This window comes from Phoca vitulina, unplaced genomic scaffold (genome assembly GCF_004348235.1).
Source record: "Phoca vitulina isolate PV1807 unplaced genomic scaffold, GSC_HSeal_1.0 scaffold4, whole genome shotgun sequence".
Lineage (NCBI taxonomy): Eukaryota > Metazoa > Chordata > Mammalia > Carnivora > Phocidae > Phoca > Phoca vitulina.
This window is the reverse complement of record NW_022589707.1, coordinates 83,265,094-83,281,478: the sequence shown is the minus strand read 5'-3', so window position 1 is coordinate 83,281,478 and position 16,385 is coordinate 83,265,094. Positions and strand designations below refer to the sequence as shown.

At 40.8% G+C, this 16,385-nt stretch overlaps 1 protein-coding gene and 1 long non-coding RNA gene across 6 annotated transcripts in view; one reads left to right on the top strand and one right to left on the bottom strand.

The window, feature by feature from the left end:
- Positions 1–10,660, bottom strand: part of STARD3NL (STARD3 N-terminal like) — a 40,066-nt gene extending 29,406 nt beyond the window's left edge. The window contains exon 1 of one of the 2 annotated variants that reach the window (XM_032402436.1): positions 10,433–10,660. Coding sequence is in view for 1 of the 2 variants with exons in the window: in XM_032402435.1 (XP_032258326.1) it covers positions 4,711–4,739 (29 nt within the window). In the remaining variant the exon portion in view is untranslated. Of the gene's footprint in view, positions 1–4,710; positions 7,201–10,432 lie in introns of those variants that run through there. The other variant, XM_032402435.1, reaches the window with a different exon arrangement.
- A 127-nt stretch (positions 10,661–10,787) lies between these two features.
- Positions 10,788–16,385, top strand: part of LOC116631161 — a 71,668-nt gene continuing 66,070 nt past the window's right edge. For 3 of the 4 annotated variants that reach the window (XR_004299109.1, XR_004299108.1, XR_004299106.1), the window contains exons 1-2: positions 10,788–11,025; positions 12,961–13,084. This is a non-coding gene — a long non-coding RNA (uncharacterized LOC116631161). Of the gene's footprint in view, positions 11,026–12,960; positions 13,085–13,209; positions 13,809–16,385 lie in introns of those variants that run through there. The other variant, XR_004299107.1, reaches the window with a different exon arrangement.

Here is a 16,385-nt window from a genome sequence, read left to right as displayed (position 1 = left end):
TACTGTCTCTCTCCAAACCCTGATTCTCCTCCTAGTAGATCTCTTCTGGTGCTCAAACAGATTTTACAGCTTTTCTCCCTTTCTCAGCTTCAGTTCTAATTTCTATACTCATGTATTTCCTTCACAGCTCACCTGGAAACAACTTTATTTTAATCTTCTAGGTCAGAGAAGCTATACATAACCCCATTTCCATTCATGAGTCAAACAGAGTCATTTCCACAGGTATAAAAGACTGCTGATTTTTTTGGTTGCTGACTACCCACCATTTTCCAGAACTTTTTCTTCTTCCCACAGAACAAAATCTACTTTTAGCTCTCCTAAAAAATCACAGGAAATCAGTTATTATGGTTAGCACTATTTTTCCCAATTTTGAATTCATTAGTACTCTCAACCATCAGTTGATGGTAATTCAGAGCAACCATGTTGCTCCTTAGTGCACACATTCTCATGAATATTTAAAACTTCCTCTTAGGGATGTGCTGCCAGCTTTAGCAATGATGGAGTCAACCGTCATATTACTTCCTAGACAGATGAGGTCTGTCGGAGGAAATCATCAAGAAGACATGACCACCAACCTGTGAGCTTGACCTGGCCACCTGGAAGCTCCCCACCCCCCTTCCTGTCCTTGGAATGTGTATTCTGCTTGTCTTCCCCACGCCCAGAAGCTGCTCCAAAGATACAGCCTTGAAATAGAACTGTGGTGCTGACACCATCTGGACTGGGTATGTGATTGACTGAACTTGCTTGAGGCCTCGACATAAAATTTTAAGATTCTGGAGGCCAGGTGAGGAAAACTACTCATCTTGCAGCTGCTCAAGACAAGCCTTGTAAGTAAGTTCCTTCGTTCCTTACAACTGCCACGACCAATGTGAAGTGGTCTGTCTCTTTCTTCACTCTGTCCCTGCCCTGCACACACATGGGCCAGTTTCAGATTACACTCCGGAAGCCCCAAAGGAAGCTGTAAACCAACAAAATCCCTCAGTTAAGAAACCTGAAACATTTTCCGATGCATAAGAGGACATGTCCGTACCAGGTAATGCCATTTCTTCAGTGCTTACTGCAAGCAATTTTCAAATAGAGGCTTTTAGTTCTCAGGACAGAACTATGATCTTATTGATCTAGATCTGAAAATCAGTAATATCCCAAGGCAGTGAGCTCACTGATCTCCCAGGAATCACAGCCAAGTGGTTACAAGTGGACCCTTCTCTTAGTAACCATCTCTCTGCATCTCAATGACTAGAATTAAGAATGTCTTCATCACACATTCTCCATAGGCCTCCCCAAACTTATCTCCTCTACACAGGGAGACCTGAAGCTAAATTCCAAGTAGCCAGCTGACGAGTAGACAGCAAAGCTAAGGTGGCTATTCAGAAGCAAGTGGGGTTTCTCTTCATTCAACAGCACAAGACTCCTTCTGTGAAGGAGAAGAAATAAGCGTTTCTGCCAAGCGTCACTCTAGCTGACAAAGCCATCCTCTACTCACTGCTCCTTAGTGGTTCCAATGCTGGGAGAAGTGGTGCATCAAGAGTAATGCCAGGGAAGACAGAATATCAACTGCCCCTAGTGTTATCCAAGGCCAACTTCCTAATTCACAAACCAGAGCAAACCAATAAAAGGAAATGTCATTCACGTCTTTGCCCAGGAGTATCTACCAAGAGGCAGAAGTTATACATGTCATCTCCTACACCTTAATATACAAAGATGGCACACAGTTCCTAACATGATTACCGATCTATACGGTGGATGAAGGTCGGCTTGGTACACGTGACAGATAAGGAAAATCAACAGCAAAATCTTGATGCCTGGATTTAAAAAAAAAAAACAAAAGAGTAGCCTTTTCTTTTTTCATCAGACTTCTTAGGTGGTCACACAGGAAACTGACCTTCTGGAGATCAGCATCAGATGATTTTATCAATCTAGCTTATGCTTCAGAAAACAGAATCATGGGTGCCTGGGTGGCTCGGTCGGTTAAGCGGCTGCCTTCGGCTCAGGTCATGATCCCAGAGTGCTGGGATCAAGTCCCATATCGGGCTCCCTGCTCAGCAGGGAGTCTGCTTCTCCCTCTCCCTCTACCTCTCCCCCCCTGCTCATTCTCTCTCTTTCTCAAATAAATAAGTAAAATCTTCAAAAAAAAAAAAAGAAAAAGAAAACAGAATCACAAAAACAAAGACCACTAATTCTAAGACTCAATGCAACTATAGGCTAATATAGTCAGAAAACGGAATTATAGCCTCAAAATGAGAATGGATTCAGAGAACGTTACAGAGGCAGAGGACATCATAAAAGTAGTAGCATCTCTTTAAGCTCTCAAAGTTCCCGATAAAGGTTTGAAACCAGCTCCATTATTTGCTCTCAAATAATGTAACAAGAGATAAGCAATTACAAAGTCAAAAGGAAAATTGTAAGAATGACTTAAAAATACAGATATTGATGTATAGCATATATACTACCTGTAAGTACTTCAAAAATGTTTAAGGTAGGAAAAACTAACAAATAATAACCCATAATTTCTTGGGTACAGCTTTTATTATGAAGACAATGCATTAAATTTGATTCTGCTGTGAGCTCCACCTTCTGAACTGGTGACCATGTCATTCCCCTAATATCTCTTACTGGACTTTTCCAGTTTTCCCAATTACCACTCATTCACATTACTCCCATAATTCAGACTCATCTCCAAAACATCCTCCATGCTGGTATCATGCTAGTTTCTTTAAAAATGAAAACTTGAACAAACCATTTCATCCCTCTACTCCAAACTCCATTTCTCTCACACCCAGGGCTATAGCCATAGGGCCCTATTTTAGTTCCCTGTATAGGAGGAAGTTTCACCATCCATGCCTTCGCCCTAATGTTCCGTCTTCCTGGAGAGCCTTTTCATCGGAGCACTTAAACAACAGCAATAATAAGCCAATGCATTGTTTAAGGAAGCTTAAGTACCACTTCCTCAAAGAAACTTTCCGTCACCTCATTGGATGACACATATGTCATATATCTTTAATGGCACCTCTAATCTTTCACACATTGTTAACATTTCCTTTTCTCAGTGCTAGACCAAGAGTTCCTACAAGACATGTCTATATCCTTCTCACCTAGGGAAATGACTGGCCATGTGTTAGGCATTTGATTTGTTTGTTCAATTAATGAATCACAAATATCACCGTATAAAAGTCTGGAGTCTGGGTGCTTGTTAACCAAAATTAGGCAAGTCTACACACGTCTGGAGTTTCAATATATTACATTAAGTGAACCAAGAATATCTGAACTTTCTTTAATTACTATAACTGACAAAACACTGAATCAAAATGCACCCAAATTAATTAATTTGGTCATCTCTTTTTCCAATGTATTTTGAATGCTATTTACTGAAGTCGCTCCAACAACATACTACATAAACTGATACAAATATATGGAAACAGAGAAAGAAACCCCACTATATGAAGGGGACCCAAACAGACAGATATGTAATTATCTACCACAAGTAAAACACCATGCTAGAAGCTGTAAGGAAAACTAAGATGGGAAAGACACGACCCTGATCCTCAAGTAGAATAGTTTTAAAAAGGAGGTAAAATGGTTATACAAATAATTAGAAATCAAAGCCCAAGGTAATTATAATACAGAGAAGACTGAACTTTAGGTTGTGGTGACCAGAAAAGGCTTCATGAAAAAGCTGGCCCAAGAGAATATGCATGACTTTGCAAGAAATGGAAAGGAAATACATATTGAGAATAAGAGGAAGACTGGAGTAAATTAAAAACAGAGGCGCACGAGCATGTCCAGGACCAGTGAGCCACGGACGGTCTGGGAGGGGCCCCACGTGAGCAAGCGTCAGAAGGAACAGCTGGACCAGGAAGGAGTACAGGTGACAAGGGCCATGCATGGTCAGCACCGGAGCGTGGGCTCGCTTTTCACACCATGAGCAGAGGATAAGGGCACACAGGCTCGACTAAGGAGGCCAGAGTCTGAGGACAAGGAAAATGCACCGAAGGCCACAGCTGTCCATTGGCTACTGAAATGCAGGCAGAGATGCTGGCCCTTCAAAGCATTAAACTGGACTCAACGGGTTTCTGGCTGCCAACAAAGTGAGGTCTAATTGTGGTTTGCTTCTCCAGGATATAGTTCTGGGACTCCAAAATTTATGTTTTCTCGATGTCCTATAAAAATATGTATTTTACCACCTGGACAAGCAGAGGGCATGAGAGAAACAGGTATGAATGCTGCTGAAGGGCATAAGAGTCCAGAACTTTCAAATGGTCTGCACTGAACAGCAGAGCACTAAAAGTTCAAAGGGTGTCGGATGGCCAGCTTTTACTCTTTGGTTTAAAAAACAGCAAGACAGCCCCTTCTAGTCTGGAAGCCCTTTCCCACCCACCCTCATTTCCAGAGCCTTCAAAGGGAAACTCGCCCTCCACACAGAAACTACATTTCCCCCATCAAATGCACACACGCTTCTCTATAATGTCACACTGCTACAGAGTTTACATAAAAAAAGACTGCAAATTGATGCCCCAGGACCAAACCTTGTCCTTATATAGTGTTTATCTGTCTGTTGGCTTGCATGATGTCTTATAAACACCGAATTAATTGCCAATATTAAAATATGAGAGTTTCCCCACACAAATCCAAATTTCTAGTTTCTCTTCCAATATAGGCAATCCTGGCAATACTCCCCAGCCCCCCAGTTTGCCACCTGGCCACCTTACTTACTTACAGCCCTGCCTGGTCCTTCTCAGCATTTGTTTGGGCTTCTAGTTTACGTGGTCTTTGGATCGCCAATAGTTGGGGCCCAGTCTCAGCTGGCTGTGTGAGGACGGGGTTCACAAAGAGCACTGCCTGGTGTCAGTCCTCTGCTTACTAGTTGTGTAACTTTACCCAGCTTCTCCTTCTGTAAAATGAGGACAAAAATAATGCAATGTACTTCAGAGGGCTGTTGTGAGGAATATATTAATTTCTACAAAGCAGCGGTTCTCCAGGTACTGGGGCCAGTGAGACATTTTTGGTTGTCACAACTCGGGGAGGTATCCCTGACATCTAGTGAGTAGAGTCCAGGAATACTGCAGGACAGCCCCCACAGCAACAACAAAATATCCAGCCCAAAATGTCAACAGGATGAGCAATCCAGACACAAAGCAATCAGAACAGCAGCTAGCACGGAGGAAGCCCTCCTTAAGTGTTAGTTCTTGGCAATAATGCCCACAGCAAGTACTGGCTGGTGTTCCTATCTCGGCTGGAGAAATTTCTAATAGCTCAGGAGTGCCTTGCTTAATGAATTTAACTACGACACAAATAGGAAAATGTACTTGAAACTCTGGTTCCACATCATTAGCTCAACAAGCAAGTGGTTAATTTAAAGAAAACAAAAACAAAAACATGAGAATATATTTTCCTAAAACAGAAAGCAAACAAGAATACACCTGGGCGAGCAATAACGCACAATATTTGAAAAGCCTACTGTCCTGGAAAACATGGGTCATGCGACTGAGTGATTACCGCAACTTAGAAGGTACTAGGCCAAATTCCTCTCAACTCCAAGTTTTATACACTGAGGATGCCCACTGGTTCCAAGATATTCTTTTGGAAAACTGTGACAAGAGAAGTAGAGGAGAAGGGTTTGAAACTAGACGAGCAAACCCAGTACTATCCCAATGCCTGGCCCAGGAATATCCTGCAGGCTTGAACAGCTCAGGTGGGGATCCTGGGTGAAAGGTCCTGCTTTGATGTGGAGTTACCACAACAGGTACCTTCCAGATCCAGATTGAGAACAAGCAAAGCAAGTGAAATAGCTCAGAAAGGCTCGAGCTCTGCAGGACATCAGAACCCACGACCGCCGGTGCAAGCCCCAGCTGCCTCGAGCCAGGAATACGGGCCAGGCTTCTTAGCCCAGCACCACACGCACCCCTAGCTGGGATCTCTGGGCCTTTTCTAATCTTTAATATTCAAAAGTGGAATTGCTCTTATTTTTTCTCATAAACACAGGCAACAACGATTTTTACTTGTGACAATGTGCCTTCGCCATTTACAACCGAAAGATTTGAGTTCCTCTTAAGGGATCCCTTGGTAACTGCAGAAGTCAGACCCTTAACTGAAACAGGAAAGAGGTTCTGTTGAATCAAAGCCAAGAAAAGCGTAACAGTGCTTCTCTCAAAGATGAGATGATAAAAATATAAATAAAACTAAAGGGCTCTACAATCTACAAAAAACTTTGCATGTATAACATGAATTGTTAAGTGTCTTTTAAGCTCAAGCACACACATATTTGAACACCCATGTATAAAAGAGTGTATTACCAAAGATACCAGGATTGGTAAACTGCATCACAGAGAAAGACTCCCAAAAGTGCTATGAAAGAGAAGGCTTCCATTAGAGATACAGGAAATATCTCATTAAATAAGCAGCACAAATGGACATGGAAGGACGGGCAGAACTTTGGCTGGATCTGTCCATCTATGAGGCATTCCAGGCAGAACACAAGCAAAGGCACTGTAGTTGAAATAGCCAGTTCAGTTTGGGGCACTGGGTTCATGGTGGAAGGATGGCGCTAGAGTCTGAGACCAAATCATGACAGCCTAGATCTTCAGAACATGGACATCAGTTGCATGAACAATCCTGAAGGACAGAGAAACTCAGTCAAAATACCCAGTGAATGGCTTAAAGATCAAAAGCTCTCTTTTGCCTAAATTTAAAGACTTTCCAACATGTAGGAAAGAAAGTAATTCCATTAACATAACTCTAATTCAACTAATGAAAGACAATCCCTATTACATTATAGGAGTCAAGAAGTCACCAGAAAGTAAATTAAACTATTTGTAAGTTTCCTATTATTCACCTACCATATCCCAGTCATAATAAGCAAAGCTTGGAAATAAATAATGAGCATTTTTAAATTGTAGGAACACAGTAACCCATTTTTCAACCATAAAATTCATGAATTGATTTTTACTTAATTTTTTTAAATGATTATATAGTACCAAGAAAGCTGAGCTGACCCAAGGGCTTCCTCAATTCTAGGAAGAAACTCCACCTGCTAAGAGAAAGTATGAGCCAGCAACTCTAGGCAATATTCCCATACTTGTAAGCACAAGGCTAAAGCTAAGAATTCAGTAACAAGTTTTGAACTCCCTTTCAAAGATGTGTGAATTAGGGGCGCCTGGGTGGCTCAGTCGGTTAAGCATCTGCCTTCAGCTGAGGCCATGAGCCCAGGGTCCTGGGATCGAGCCCCGCATCCATCTCCCTGCTTCTCCCTCTCCCTGCTGCTCCCCTTGCTTGCGTGCGTGCTCACTCGCTCTCTCTCCATCAAATAAATAAAATCTTTAAAAGATATAGTCATTTTGAAACCACTGTCTACTAACAAAAATCAAAGATTTATCCAGAAAGTTTACACCTGCTCCCTGCTGAGAAAAGGGAAGGACAATAAAACAATGGATTATATTAGCCCAAGAAATATTACTACCTTGTATGAGTTTACGGACAATAAATCCATCATGTTGAAATATTGTATTCTCAGGGGCACCTGGGTGGCTCAGTCAGTTAAGCGTTTGACTCTTGCAGGTCATGTCTCAGGGTCATAAGATTGAGCCCCGCCTCAGGCTCTGCACTGAGCCTGGAGCCTGCTTAAAATTCTCTCTCCCTCTCTCTCTGCCCCTCCCTCCCAGGCCACCCACCCCCCACTTTGCCCTCACTCATTCTCTCTCAAAAAAAAGAAATATTGTATTTTCATATATGTAGAAACCCGTTGTGATGGAACTTTTATGAGATACAACAGAAAAAAATATTAGGCTGAGAACCAGTAAGGTGAGAATTTGGTACCAGTTATGCCTTGAAAATCTGGGCTTCCACAGCCTGAACTTTAAAATGAGAGGACTGGGGGCACGTGGGTGGCTCATTCGGTTATGCATCTGCCTTAGGCTGGGGTGGTGATTCTCGGGGTCCTGGGATCAGGCCCCACATCAGGCTCCCTGCTCAGTGGGAAGTCTGCTTCTCCCTCTCCTTCTGTCCCTCCCCCTACTCTGGCTCTCTCTCTCTGTCTCAAATAAATAAATAACATCTTTATAAAATGAGAGGACTGAATCATGATCTCTAAAATGCCATTTCAAAAAATATAATTTCAAATAATAGAGATTTGTAGCTGCTGCTATGTATTCAGGGAAGCAGGGAGGTAGAGTAACATGGATTAGGCTTTGGGTTCAGGCTAATTGGAGTGTTCAAATCTATGCTCACTCAGTACTAGCTGGATGGCTGAAGTACAAGCTTCCTTTCTGATCAAGAAGGAGTAATATTTACCTTTGCAATATGTTGGAAGGAAAGAATGTATGTAATGCACCTGGCACAGTGTAGGCACTAAATAAGGGCAGATGTTAAGTCTCTGGTCAGTTAAAAGTTCTGACGGAAAATGGTAATCCACTTGACAATGCAGTTTCCTAGAACTCAGCTCGGACAAGAGCAGGGATTGACTGCCAGTCCTTTCCAAAGGGCGAACACATAAAGACAATACTGGAGGACTCATAGGAAGGAAGGATAAAAGCAGGGAGCTGAAGATAAGCAGAGGCTGAGAGTCCTGCACATAATAATGAACAGGAAAAAAACAGCATGGGACACAGTGCTCGAGGGAAGACATATTTTCATTAAGAGAGAAGACTACTCGTGAAAAAATATATATAATGAATTGCTGTAATGATTTCATAACTAAAATAAAACAGAGAGCTGGCTAGAGTCTATGAGCATCATTAAATAAAGAAGGATTTGGCAATACACAAATCCTAGGCCTTTTGCCTGTCTGCACCGGGTTCAGATAATGCAGCTCATGCCCACCTCTCAAGTATCATCTCCCCCCACCTCTCTCCGAGGTTCATGCCATTCCAGATGGCTTCTCTTCTACCCCTGGAACATGCTAAGCCCATTTTTCCTTTAGCTCTTTTGCACTGCAGTGTCTGCCTAGAAACTTCCCCCAGATCTTCCCATGGCTGACTCATTCTAAACATTCAGGTCTCATTAAACTGTGACTTCCTCAAAGACTTCTCTGATCACCATATCTAAATTCCCTCTTCTCCCCCACATCCCAGTCACACTCTATCCCCTTATCCTGAACTATTTTTTCTATCATTTATCATTATCTAAAATAGTCATTTTTGTTTACATGTTTATTGTATCTCCACCAAAACAGAAGGTCTTTGACGGCAGGAACCCTAAGTAAATTTTTCAGCACTCAATCTCCAACACCTTAAACCAATATGTGGCGTATATGAGGTATTCATCTGATAAACCTGTTCAAAGAATAAATTCAAATGATTAAAATTGCCATCATGTGAACATAAGTAAGGAAAAGTCCCCCAAAGTGACTTCAATTTCACTTTTTCAACAGTTTTATGCAATCATGCAGACTTAAAAGTTCAATGTTTAAGACAGCAAGATTTAAAGAGAATGAATTTTTTATGAAAATATTATATATGTATGCATATATCGTACACTGCACATTTTCACTTTATAGGCATGAGTCTATAAATAAAGCAAGGGTAGTAAAAGTTTTATTTTTGGAGATCCTCCTTTTAGAAAGAGGGTGGATGGGTAGATGGTATATAGATGTGAATTATCTTTCAGAACCCTTTTCAACAAAGATTCTGAGGTAAACAATCTGAACTAATTCCAGTATATTTGAGAGATTAGACCTGTTACTTTGTTACCTTGCTAAATTTATCCAAACTATTACTGAGTCAAGTGATGAATTCAGTGATTCCATCTGTGAAATAGAAGACAAATGACATGGTGAATAACTGGCACATTAACGGAAGGGTCAGAAAAGTTCCACGATGTTAACCCATATTTGAACAAAAGAGAAAAAAAAATCTCTTTCTAGAAAATCCTAAGCAAAAATAAGCATGCTACTGAGATTTCAAAATATGGTTGGATACCATGAGTGGGCAAGGCAGTGAAATGAAACTAGGGCCACAACACTTATAACTTGTGCTTTGATTTTTTAAATTTTGTTTTGTTTTGAACACAGATTTTCTTAATGAATAAAAGAGGCCAATGATCGACCTTGTCTGTATAACGCACACATCACCCTAGTCACCATTCGTGGTAACTCTGGAGGGCGCATGGCGCCAGCACGGGGTGGGATCCCACCGAGGACTCCTCGGGGTCCGCAGGGTGAAGGAATGCGGACCTCACTACCTGCATCCAGTGCCAGCATCCCAGCCCAAGCACTGGAACGAGGTGGGGCTCAGCATTCTACAACTTCACTTTTGCATCCTTTATAAACACAGCCTGCCTAGCCCCTCCTCCTCCCCGAGGACCGCGCAGCGCTCGGCAAACACCCGACGCTCGGGCTCTGGCCTGCGTTCACGGGTCTCCCGTGAGCCCCGGGCAAGTCATCTGGTCCCGGGTGACTCAGTTTTCCAATCTGTCAAATAGGGTGACGAGAAACCCAGCCTACCTTATCGGGTGGTTTCGGGCCGGCCGCCCCAGGCTGGCCCGGGGACCGCGGTTCCGTGGTTGCGCCCGCGGGCGGAGGGGCGGGGCTTGGCGGGGCGGGACCGGGGAACCAAGCCCCGCAGCCGACGCGCAGCCCACCGCCCGCAGTCAGCCACCCGCTGTCCTCCTCGAGTACCCGGCCCGTGACGACAACACGCTGACGTAGACGCACAGAGGCTCATCTCGCCCGAGGGACCAAAGACTAGGCTGGGGCCTGCGTGCCCCCGTAACAGAGCCGGCGATTGGTGGATGGGTCTGTCGATCATTTGCTGCCCAGTAAGCGACACGGGAAGGCGGGAGAGGGCGGGCTGGTTTGGCCGGAGGGGAGGGTGGAAATCTGGAATTCGTTCTGAGAGCCCCGAGCTGGTTGTGTTTGAGTGAGCGTTGTCCCACACCGTTTTGTTAAGCAGCCGCCTACCCCGTGTCGGAGATTCTGCTTCTTTTGCTTTCCTGCAGTCTCTTGGTGGAGATTTAGGTTCCGGTTCGTGGAAAATAGTCATGGCCTGGATTTCAGGGCCCCAGGCACCTCGCACTGAGCGCTCCAGGAATGGAAAAGTAGGACCTTTCGTTTCTCTGTTCAAGCGTCACCTCCACTTTGAATTCTCCTCACGTCCCCCAGACTTATTTAGGAGACCCCTTTCTCTGTGATCCTGTCGCATAATTAACAGTCCGATCTTAATAGTAGTCACATTTAATTATATTTGTATGTTTTCCCACGAGGTGGGGCGCCTTTTAATTATTGTTTTAATTCAAATTACCTTTAAGTTTTAATTGAACTTTTTACCAATAGATGCTATAGTTATATCGTTCAAATATTTAAAGGTGTTGAAGGTCATATAGTGAAAATTATTCTGCTTCCAGTTTCTCAGGCTTTCAGTTCGCCTACTGAAGGGAACCACTGTTACTTTCTGGTTGGATAGTCTTTCAAAGAGACTTCTAAGTGCTATTAAGTTACACATAATAATAAATGTAAACGTTGCAAATAGGCTAAAATCCTTTTCAGGCACTAATTACAAACCCAGTCCCTATATGATGACTCCTAGTTCCTATGCCTTTACATATGTGTATACCTTTTTTCCAAATCAACATTATATCCTTGAGATTTTTCCGTAATTCTATATAGATCTACCTCATTCTTTTAAAATCCTGCATGGTAGTCCTCGGAACCAATAGATACGGTTTATGATTTCCTTACCCTTGGATATGTACTTCATTTCCTTTTTGTTTTTCTATTAGAAGCATTGCCACATTCAAAATTAAGTGCATGCTCCTTTTTGTACCTATATCCAAGTGTTCTCCAGGGTAGAAATGCTAACAAGTGAATGTGCTGGATAGAGAATCTTCATAGTAGATTCTTCATAGTAGATTTTAAATCTTCATAGTAGATTCTTTCATTTGCTCCTTTAAGTAGCTGTTACAACTTACATTCCTACCTCTAATATATGAGCAACTCCCTGCACCCTTGCTAAAATAGAAAAAATATAATTTAAAAAAATTTCTGAATTGATCAGTGTGAAAAAATTTTTGAGGGATAACGTGTGCAAAGAAGTGCAGTAATCATGAGTGTATGTCTTGGTGGGAAAATGAATGAGCTTGTGTAAGCATCTCCTAGACCAAGATTTTGAAAATTTACCAGGAATATAGAATCTCTCCTCATACTTGTCTTAGTCATTGCATTCCTATACACAAATAGCTACTATTCTGAATTTTACCACCAAAATTAGTTTTGCCTGCCTGAACCTTTGTAAATGGACACAGGTAATATGTACTCTTGTGTGGCTCTTTTTGCTCAATAATATGTTTGTAATATTGATTCATATTAAAAATTTAGTAGTTTGTTTTCATTGTTGTATATACTTCCAAAGTTTCTCTCTTTATTCTAATATTGCTTGACGTTAAGTTGTTTGAAGTTTGGGGTGGCCACAAGTGATAGTACTATGAATATTCTTGTAGATCTCTGTTGATACACATAGTTACACATTTGATTTTCCTAGAAGTAGTATTACTGTGCCACAGGATATGCATATATTCACTATTAGTAGACCCTGCCACATAGTGTTTTGGTTTACCAATTTACAACTCACTAGCAATGAATGAAAATTCCAGTTGCTCTACATCTTTGTCAACACTTGATATTCTCAGTTTTGTTTTGTGCTCATCCTCTTTTTTTCTTTCTTTTCAATTTTGTTGAGACAAATTGAATATACAAAAAGTTGCATATATTTAAAGTATAAATCTTAAGGAGTTTAGACATATGCATATACCGTCACCACAAAGAAGATAATAAACATATCCATCACCACTAAAATATTTCTTGTGTCCCCTTGCTTTTGTTGTTGTTCTTGTTGGTAAGAGCACATAGCATGAGATCTACCTTCTTAACAAGTTTTTAAGTGCACAGCACCCTGTTGTTAACTATGGGCTAACATAGATTTTTTGTATAAGAGGAATCATGCAGGATTTGTTCTTCTGTGACTGACTTATTTCCAGGCATAATGTTTTCCATGGTGATACGATGTCTCCTGTTCCTCACACCAAACCTCATGAAAGCCCCAAACTGGGCTGGTCTTCAGTGTCTGCCCTGAGGATAATCATCGTGAGGGGACTACAGCAGGTAAGAGATGCTGTGGTGACTATGGGTCACCTTCTACTCCTTTCTGTCTGCAGCCCGTCTTAGCCCTCACTGCAGACTTCCCCAGACCTGGCACCTAAACCTGAAAATTTCTCTGTCCCCTCCAGGTTCAGGCTCTTGGGACCCATGTTTGCCTGGATGGCCAGGATAAGTTTTGGCCCTGGATTTTGTATTCCAGAAATCCCTAGAAATTGTCTGGGCAAGACAGATGCTGTAAAGAAAAAGTGATGACTGAACTAAGTGAAACAATGTCAGAGTAAGAACATGTCTCTGGTTGTGCAACTGGCCTATCACATGACTTTTAAGCAATTAGAACTAGATAATGCAATTGTTACACAGTTAAATTTGTAAGGCCAGAAATGCATGGATTAACACTTTAGCTTTTGCTTCAAAGCAATTGTTACTTAGATAAAAGGACATTTAAAATGAAAAATGAATTTTGACAAAAATGTAGAGGTATAGATAATGCATGCTTTTTAAATGCTTGAAAAATGCATAATGTTTTCTAGTCTATGCATGATGTCACAAATGGTAGAATTTCCTTCCTTTTTTAAGGCTGAATAACATTGTATTGTATGAATCTGCCACATTGTCTTTACTCATTCATCTGTTGATGGTAATTTGGATTGTTTCTAAATCATGACTTTTGTGAATCATGCTGCAATAAACATGGCAGTGCAGATATCTCTTTGAGATCCTGATTTCAATTTGGATATATACTCAGGAATGGAATTATTGGATCATATGGTAGAAGAAACAGAAAATATGAACAGACCAATAGACAAGTAAGGAAATTGAATCAGTAATCAAAAACCTCCCAACAAAGAAAAGCCTAGGGCCAGATGACATCACTGGTGAATTCTATCAAACATGTAAAGGATTAATACCATTCCTTCTCAAATTCTTCCAAAAAATTAAAGAGACGCAACACTTCCAAACTCATGGTACGAGACCTGCATTACACTGATACCAAAACCAGAAAAAGACACTGCAAGAAAACAAAACTGCAGGTCCATATCTCTGATGAACATAGATGTAAAAATCTAAAAAAAATTCTAGATGCAAAAATTTGGGACAAAAATTCTAGCAAACAGAATTCAATGGCATATTAAAAGGATCATATACTGTGATCAAATAAAATTTATTCCTGGGATGCCAGAATGCAAATCAATAAACGTATTAACAGAATGAAGGATAAAAATCATATGATCATCTCAATAGATGCAGAAAATGTATTTGACAAAATTCAATATCCCTTCATGTTAAAACTCTCAAGTATAGAAAGAATACACCTCAACATAATGAAGGCCATATATGACAAGCCTACAGTTAACCTCTGCTTAATAGTGAAAAACTAAAAACTTTTCCTCTAAGATCAGGAACAAGACAAAGGTACTCTTTCTTACCACTTCTATTCAACATACTACTGGAAGTCCTGGCCAGAGCAATTAGGCATGAAAAAGAAATAAAATGCATCCAAGTTGGAAAAGAAGTAAATTGTCTATGTTTGCAGATTATATGATCATATATATAAAACCCTGATGATTACACACACGTGCGTGCACACACACGTATCTGTTAGAATGAATAAATGCATCTAGGAGAGTTGCAGGATATAAAAACCACCATACAAAAGTCAGTTGCTGGGGCACCTGGATGGTGCAGTAGGTTAAGCATCTGCCTTCATCTTAGGTCATGATCCTGGGGTCCTGGGATTGAGCCCTGCATTGGGCTCCCTGCTCAGCAGGGAGCCTGCTTCTCCCTCTTCCTTTGCCACTCCCCCTGTTTGTGCGCCCTCTCTCTCTCTCAAGTAAATAAATAAAATCTTTTTTAAAAAATCATTTGTGTTTCCATACACTAGCAATGAATTATCCAAAAAGGAAATTAGGTAAATGTTCTCAGTTACATTAGCATCAAAAACAACAAAATATTTAGGAGATGAAAGATTTGTACACTGAAAATGATAATACACTAATGAAACCAATTAAAGAAAACACAGGGGTGCCTGGGTGGCTCAGTTGGTTAAGCATCTGCCTTTGGCTCAGGTCATGATCCCAGGGTCCTGGGATGGAGCCCCGCATCGGGCTCCCTGCTCAATGGGCAGCCTGCTTCTCCCTTTGCATTTGTGCTCTCTCATACACACACACTCTCTCTCAAATAAATAAATAAAATCTTAAAAAAAAAACAACATAAAAAAGTGAAAAGACACTTTACGTTCATGGACCGAAAGGCTTAATATTATTAAAATGACATACTACCAAAGCAATCTACATATTCAGTGCTATTCTCATCAAAATTCCAATGGCATTTTATACAGAAATAGAAAAAATAATCCTAAAATTTATGTAGAACAAAAAAAGACCCAGAATAGCCAAAGCAACCTTGAGAAAGAAGAACAAAGCTGGAGGCATCACACTTCGTGATTTCAAAATATATTACAAAGCAGCCATAGTTAATATGATACTGGCATAAAAAGACTTCATAAACTGATAGAACATACTAGAGAGCCTGGAAATAAACCCACACATATATAGGCAACTAATCTTAAACAGTGGTGTCAAGAATACACAATGGGAAAAGCATAATGTCTTCAACAAATGGGGTTGGAAAAACTAGATATCCACATGTAGAGGTATGAAAATAAACTCCCATCTCACAACAAACACAAAACCAACTCAAAATGGATTAAAGCTTTAAATGTAAGACCTGAAACTGTAAAACTTCTAGAGGAAAACGGGAAAAACTTCATGATGTTAGTCTTGGCAATGGTTTCATAGCTATATGGACTGGACATCAAAAACAAAACAAAACAAAAGCAAAAGTAGACAAGTGGGACTACATCAAACAAAAGCTTTTTCACAACAAAGGGAAAAAGCACAATGGAAAGGCAGCCTAAAAATGGAAGAAAATATTTGCAAACCACATATCTTATAAGGTGTTAGCCCCCCTCCCTGCAAAATATATATAAGGAGCTCCTTATATAGTCCACCTCCCTGCAAAACTCCTACAACTCTTTAATTAAAAAAAAAATAGCCCAATTAAAAAAGAGGCAAAGGACTTGAATAGACATTTCTCGATAGAAGACATACAAATGGCCAACAGATATATGAAAATGTGCTTCACATCACTAATCAGAGAAATGCAAATCAAAATCACTATGAGATATACATCCCATATCAGTTAAGATGGATATTAACAAAAGATAACAAGTGTTGATGGGATGTGGAGAAATTAGAATTCGTGTACACTGTGGGGATGTAAAATGGAAAACAGCATGGAAGTC